The following is a 7,429-nucleotide window of genomic DNA, read 5'->3' as shown; positions in this document are numbered from 1 at the left end:
TCTATTCTTTTATTGTGACATTTTCAATTACGGTAGAAATTATAAGAATTATACAAAAAATGATTGCAATAACTTTTTTCAGTCCCATTCACAAAGTCAATCTAGTGGGGAAAATTCCCGGACTCCCATTTTACGTTATTTGGAAGTTTCACACGGAAAAGTTGCTAGCTCCCTTTTTTTTTTTCTAAATAAAAATAAAATTGATCATTCTCACTAATCGGCCTTGATCGATCTCATTCTCAATACTGAGTTTTCAAACCTTGCTTCCACTTGAATCACATGAGTGAGTTTGAGTAACATGGAAGCTCCTGATCAAGGATTTAGTCTTTCTGATAGTGATATGATATTGATCCAAATCCTTCAATTTTACCTTTATTTATTCATCACATAAATAGATTTTTTTTTTTTCGATTTTATATTTTTTTTTTTTCGATTTTTTTTTTTTTCGATTTTACTCCTATTCTTATCAATATCAGTATCGGTCTCAGGCGTTACCAATATTATATGTTTGATACACTAATCCAATACCAATACTTAGAAACATACTCATAATAATAGTACAACTATACGAAGAAGAGTGATTAAGGATAGTGGTGCAAAATTGTGAGCTGAAGATCGAGGTCGTCCTAATGGATGGATGGATCTCTCTGAGAAGTAAAGCCCAAACCCTGAAATTTGAAATCAAGCTAGGAAGATCAAAAGAGGTGCATCTTTGAGACCGGAAGAGAAGAGAAAGTTAATGCAAATTAATTTCCTGCAATGTATAAAAGTCAATCTCTTCCCGTTTCGGGTCATACTCCCGTGCGTCCGCAAAAGAGGAAATGGCAATGCATCTTAGTAGGCGTAGTTTGGAGTGGGAGTGTTTTGGGGCCCACAGAGCGGTAAGGAAAGTGGTTGCAAGGAAGCCAAACTGGCATAATGAGCACAGCTAAGCTATTATGTGCTGGAGAAAGAGGAGGTAAGCTCTATTCAGGTGAGCATTGATTCCCCATAACTACTAGGCTAGCTCTAAATACAAATTGCCTATCTAGCTCCTCGGCAGCTCCTTGAGGTGCATTTAGTTATCTTATTATCGGGATATTCCCTACTCCATGGCATGGCACATTTCGCCGTACATATGCTCGACTTCAGTTGTAAGGTGCTATAGGTAGGAGTACATTATGGCAAGATCAGTCACCTGGGCAAACCTACCCTTCTCTAAGAAGAATTGTGCTATGCCCCCCACCCCCCATTCCTAACACAAATTCGATTCCATATTCAAGATAAGGTACGGCCAATGACTAGCAAGGCGGGGTGAAGCAAGCAGCAAGGGATTGGCTAGATAGAATAGATGCAATGGGGAATGGATATTGAATGGAACGAACTCAACCGATAATGAGAACGAATACTTCAACAACTGGATGTTGCAAGCAACTAGTTGATCTTGCCTAAACTCATGAACCCACTCATGGAAGACTAACAGCTCAATCTCGCTCCTTGTCCTATCTCGAGGCTCATGTACGCTTAGTCAAATCCCTAGTGTGAATATGAGCTAACTCACTGATATGAACTCCGGAAGCAAGCATCATGTTTACTCATATACGAAATTGAGATTGCTGGACCAATACTAGCGGGATGTGAGCTTACTTTTGCCCCTTCCCTCCTGTGCTTGAAAGGGACCTACAACTCTAAAAAAGCGGCTATTTGTCCATTTGGATTGACCTAACGTACATTGAGAAGTCCCTTTAACTTGTGTATAGGAATGAAAAGAGACTTTCCAAAATGGATAACGCAACTAGATCGGCTTTTACGGCCTATGGAGAGGGGTCGGATCCCTTACCTTATTAGTTCTTTTTTTTTTTTTGGTAATGTAAAAAATTTTAATCAAACCATGGCAGAAAGTTGTGCCTCTTTGAAGTTCCAAGAGAATATGTTCTTTTTTATCTCAAAAGATAAAAATAAAAATAATAATAAATATTACAAACAAAATATTAACACTTGCCCAATAATTAGACGCGTAAGGAAAAGACCAGCCCCGGATTAGATACTAGAATCTTGATCTACAGTCCACACTTGGAATCCACTCAATCTCTCTCTTCACATAAAAAGCTGAGAAATTGAATGAAATCTAATACACCATATAATCACATCCCCATAAGTGTAGGCCACGTGGCATTTAACCACAGACCAAGGGGCTCCTCACAACTCAAGGTACCTATCTGCAAGGGCAAATAACGGTAAAAGAAAAGAGGACAATCTCTCATATAAAAGAGATTTGAAAAGAGAAAAGAGCTCAATCTCTCTCACACTATCCAGGGATTAGGGTTTCATTATATCTATCATATAAAAGAGAAAAGAGGTCAATCTCTCTCACACTATCCAGGGATTAGGGTTTCATTATATCTATAATATAAAAGAGAAAAGAGGTCAATCTCTCTCACACACACTCTCTCCATTGCTCCAATAAATTATTTGTTGTCTAAAAACTGACTTAGGCATCGGAGGCTATTGGTTGGAGCACTCCTCTAACCCCCTTTTTTTATGTAGGTATCTCTCTCAATGCCGACGATCAGATTTCTACATCCACAGTTGGCGCCATCTATGGGATTTCACTAGCATTTTGATATGCCCTTTGGAGTGAATGTATGGCCATGATTCTTGTGGGAGTGTTTGCAAGGGGTGGCATGGTAGTTTTCAGCAAGGAAAGAGGTTTTGGAGGGAATAGCTTAGATGAGGTCACGAGTTGCAGAGAGAGCTTGTTCTTGTAGCTGCAGTTTGCAATGGAGGGAGAGAGGTGCGGTGGTGGGTGGTAGAATGGTAAAAAAAAAACATACATGATTAAAGGAAATTCATTGTTTTGGGCAATTTTGTAAACCTAAACTCAAAACAATGTATTTTTGTTAATAAAAACATAAGTTGGGTAATTTTATAAAGGGAAACCCAAAAATGGATAATCAAGTAATTTTCCAAAGATTTACGATGTACTTTATAACAAATGGTTGACATTCGGCATCGGATACACACTATAATAAGAAGAGTATTTGACTCTAAATTAATATGTTCAAAATAAAAAATTCAGTTTATGCTTCTACAAGTAAAGTCATGTGTGAGGTAAATTTGAGTTCATATCTCACTTCCGATAGAAACAATTTGGCTCACTAAAAGGTCATGAGTTCGAGTCTCCTGATTGTTAAGTTTCCCTCCCCTCCCCTCCCCTCCCCTCCCCTCCTATATTGTACCTATTTGAACCCAAAAAAAAATTATGTGTCAAAAATAAAAATATTTCCCAACCATTATTAACGGTTTAATTTTCCTTTCTTTTCTTTCATCAACAGCATTGCTAGAAAGGGATCATTGTCGCAAAAAAAAAAAAAAAATTTGTGAAATGATAACTTAGAAATTTATAGCAATAAAGCAAGCAATGAGTCAACTTTTTTTTTTGTCTTTTTGGGAATAAAGAAATCAGTACCTTCCTTGGTTCTATGGTAATAAAGAAATATGTGATGTGATCTCATGAGCATATGGCCACAAGACTTGAACACAAGGGTATTCACACAAATCCAAGTATATTTTTAATAAAAGATTAAAAAAATGCAAATTTTACAACCAATGCACTGTGGCATGTAGACCAAGGTTTTAAAAGTTGGAATCGATCTTCAAAATGGCTCAACCAATATCAATATGAATCAGTATAACTGTATTTATATTAATCGGGATCAAACAGATTTACCTTCTTTTTTATTTTCTTTTTTAAATTAGTATTTTCGACCATTTTACCCATGTGCCTTACACATGCCTCGGTACAGATCAGATTGGTATCAAGGATTGATTTTGATCGATCCAATTTTTAAAACCATGTTGTAGACAATGACGCATCCATCAAAAATTTAGCCAACTAATTGGCAAAATCAAGCTTCCTGATGCTTTTCTCAAGAAAATTTACCTTACCTTGCCAATAAATGGGGGACAAAAAAATCCAAATTTGGTTGCAAAAATTAGATAAAGCAAATCCAGCAATGATAACGAAGATGAAGAAGCCAATGAAATATATATTGAATCCGAGATCAAGCAGAATGTTAAAAACATTAGTACATACATCAATTGACTCCAAAAATTAACAATAGAAATCAAATTCTTACTTCTTTCTAACAAGAAGGTTCAATCCAAATAAACTTCTTAGGAAACTCCTTGGTGGGAAGATCACCATAAGGACTAGAAGATCCGTAGCTTTTTAAAGCTTTGAAAGAGTAGAACTTTGGGGGCTCATTGGGTAGACAGTGATAAACCCTATTCATCACCTTCTCAGTTCTCTTGTTCTTAGAAACCATAACCGAAGTGCTAGCAGAGCTAACAAACAATGATTTATCTGTTAAGTTTTCAACTTTGACCCACATCTTCACAGATCTATCCAACTTGTGAACTAAAGCCCAGCCACCTGAATTGCTCAAAAGAATAAATAAGAGTTCCTCTTCTACATCTTCAACCATAAAACTACTATAATCATAGCATGAAGAATCCAGTAGTGGCCTAAATTCGGAAAGAACCCTCCATGACTGTTGAGAGACATCGAAAGCTGCTAATGCACCACGAATTGTTGAGCAATAGAACAACCCCTTCGAGTAGACTACATCCTTAATCGGCAAAAACCCTTCTGAGAAACTACTTGTGCTCCAGGCCATGTCACCTTTGCGACATATGCTGATAGTCACTTTAGTTGTGTAGTGTAGAACGAAGAATACGCAATCAGTTGAAGTGGGCACTGAGGAGAATGTTGCAACATCGAACTTTGAATCCAAATTAGGCAAGTCGATCCTCTCATTGATAAAGGGAGAGTATAGAAAGAATGAAGTCCAATGGGGATGAGTTTGAGATAGTAGTAACCAACCGAACTTGGTACTACAAACTTGAGTATTATCATTAGGCCCAATGCCTTCAATTTTGATGGAATGGGCTTTCTTGTAAGAAGAAGAAGAAGATGGGTCTATGAGTGTGCATGATGAGGTCAAATGGGTATGGGAATTTGACATCAGTAGCCATGGAATTTGATTCGTAGGGCGACATCGATGTCGATATTCATATCCATATCTAATCAATAGTTGGGTTCGGGGACGTTCTATAGAACTCCATTGTTTGCAGACTTCATGGAAACTTGTTATATCACTTAAATATAGGTCAGCCATGATACGTTCAAGAATCTCAGTTGGAAGATCAGACCAAGATCGATCTTCTCTCTTGCTATTCTTCTCCTTTTTGTTTTTCTTTTTGCAGTGTTTGAGATGTGTGAATGCTGCAAAATTTTCCATCTCCATGGTCTTTATCTTCCTTGTTACCATCACTTTTAATTCTATAAAATCCCTATAATGTGAGAAAGAGAATTAAGAAACCAAACTTAGAAAGATGTTCTTGAACTTGAAAAGGGAAAATATTTACCTCTCCGATCAGATTTTCAAACCCTGGTCTTGTGAAGTTTCTTCACTAAGAGGTCACTGCAGACAACACCCCTTGACTGAAAAACCAATCCCAACTGGTAGCTAGTTCCGATGCACTCATATGAAGAAGACGAAAGAGAAGAAGCAGAACCAGAGCTTAACTCGTTTCAATCTCTTATCAAATTCTTGTTCACAAAGTAGCTCCCTCGAAGAAAACCCAGTAACTATATAGGGCTCCTTTGGAGAATACGAGGAGAGAGACATATGCAATCCTAAGTGAGGGAGGAGTACTATGGAGACCGTTTAAGATAAGAGAGAGAGAGACAGAGAGGGGGAGGGACTTGCCACACAAGTTTTCCAGTTATTTCCAAACCCAACAGTAGTTTCCTTTTTGAACTTCTTGATATTTTTATGTTATTTGAAAACGCGTCAGTGACCTTTATTTGCCTTCTTTTTTTATTATTATATTATTATTTGTCTGGCCTTAGCTTAACGTGTTTTTACTTAAATTGAGGGATAAGTACATGAGGTAATTTCAAAGTAACACAGTAGACTTAATTTTACAGATTGCAAATATGAAACACCGTTTTAAAATTCGGTATCGGTTTCAACCGCTAGTGGTACGGATCAGATCTGTATTTGTTGGGATCGGATGGTATCCAACAGATTTACCCTGTTTTTGAAAAAAAGAAATGTATTTTTGGACTATTTTACCCTTACATCTTACAAGTGGATTGATACTGATTGGATCGGTATTGGGGATCAGTCTGAAGACTCTCAACCTATGTCAATCCAATCTAATTTATAGGGTATGATAACCAATGGAGGTCTTAGTGGGCAAGCTTGTAGTGCAACATTTAAGTTTCACTATTCTAACATGTTGGTCACAGGTTCGGAAATTGGAAACAACCCTTCCTACAAAAGCAAGGGCAAGATTGCGAACATTTGCCCCTCCCAGACCCTGCAATAGTAAGAGCCTATGCATTGGTCCCTTTTTTTTTTTTTTTTTTTTTTTGGGTGATAGTTGATGGAGGTCTTACTATTCCATCCAATTCCATTTGGACTATATCTATACATTTGGATACTTCTTGGGCTTGGAAGAAGATTTTTAAATAGTCACTCTGTTCTAAATCCTATCCAGTCCTTTATTAGTGATAGGTCTTGCACCTTGGTTTGGCTTGATAATTGGTACCCTATTGTGTTGATTTTAAATTATGGTGATAGATAATGAAATATGATGTGGGGTCTAATAGGTCGACTAAGGTATCTTCCATCTTGAGAGATAATCTTTGGATTCCTAGCTTTAGAAATTATAATTCTCTCTTTGAGGTTAGGGGGAAGCTACAAAGGATTTGTTTGCGATCTAGAGGCAGTGAGGATATTGTCCAATGAATTGCTAGTTCTTCCAAAATAATTCTCCGCTTCTTTTGCTTGGGATTTAGTTATATCAAAAGGCTTGTCTGTTTTGTGGTTTAGGTCAATTTGATTTTCCTTTTCTATTCCTAGACATAGCTTTATTGTTTGGGAGTTTTAACTAATTCTCTTCCTACCTTGGAGTTTCTTTCCCAAAGAACTCTTACAATCCCAAATTGTTGTCTCTAATAGAATTACACTGAAAGTATTACTTATTTATCCTTTGCTTGCCCTTTTTCAAAATGTTGTTTAGAAAAGTATTCTCAGAAAGTGCTAGTCGATCCCTACAGTCCTCCTTCCTTTTGACAAAGAATGGAGATGGGTCCTAAAAAACCTTCAACCACATATCTTCATGTGATGCCTTAGGCAAGTTAGCTTTCAATACAGTGATTCATCACATCTAGAAGAAAGGGAATAGAAGGAGATGGACATCAGCATCGCACACTATTGAGAAAATTTGGAACTATATCTCATTTGAGATTCAAAATAAAATCATTCATAATTGTTTAATGTGCCCTAACTCCAATAGGAATAGGTATCTTGCCCTATCTTGGGATCTGCCCCTTGCTCTTCCCTCACCCACTCCCCCTCCCCCTCCCCCTCCCCCT

The 7,429-nt window shown here is 37.3% G+C and overlaps 1 protein-coding gene across 1 annotated transcript; it reads right to left on the bottom strand.

Moving 5' to 3' along the window:
• Nucleotides 1-4,008: 4,008 nt before the first annotated feature.
• On the bottom strand, nucleotides 4,009-7,384 carry LOC122059375 (F-box/kelch-repeat protein At1g57790-like). Its single transcript, XM_042622111.1, has one exon. It carries the CDS (start codon nucleotides 5,310-5,312, stop codon nucleotides 4,125-4,127), a length of 1,188 nt encoding a protein of 395 aa, XP_042478045.1. The 5' UTR covers nucleotides 5,313-7,384; the 3' UTR covers nucleotides 4,009-4,124.
• Between the last annotated feature and the right edge of the window lie 45 nt (nucleotides 7,385-7,429).

This window comes from Macadamia integrifolia, chromosome 13 (genome assembly GCF_013358625.1).
Source record: "Macadamia integrifolia cultivar HAES 741 chromosome 13, SCU_Mint_v3, whole genome shotgun sequence".
In the NCBI taxonomy this organism is placed as follows: domain Eukaryota; kingdom Viridiplantae; phylum Streptophyta; class Magnoliopsida; order Proteales; family Proteaceae; genus Macadamia; species Macadamia integrifolia.
This window is presented reverse-complemented; position numbering and strand designations above follow the sequence as displayed.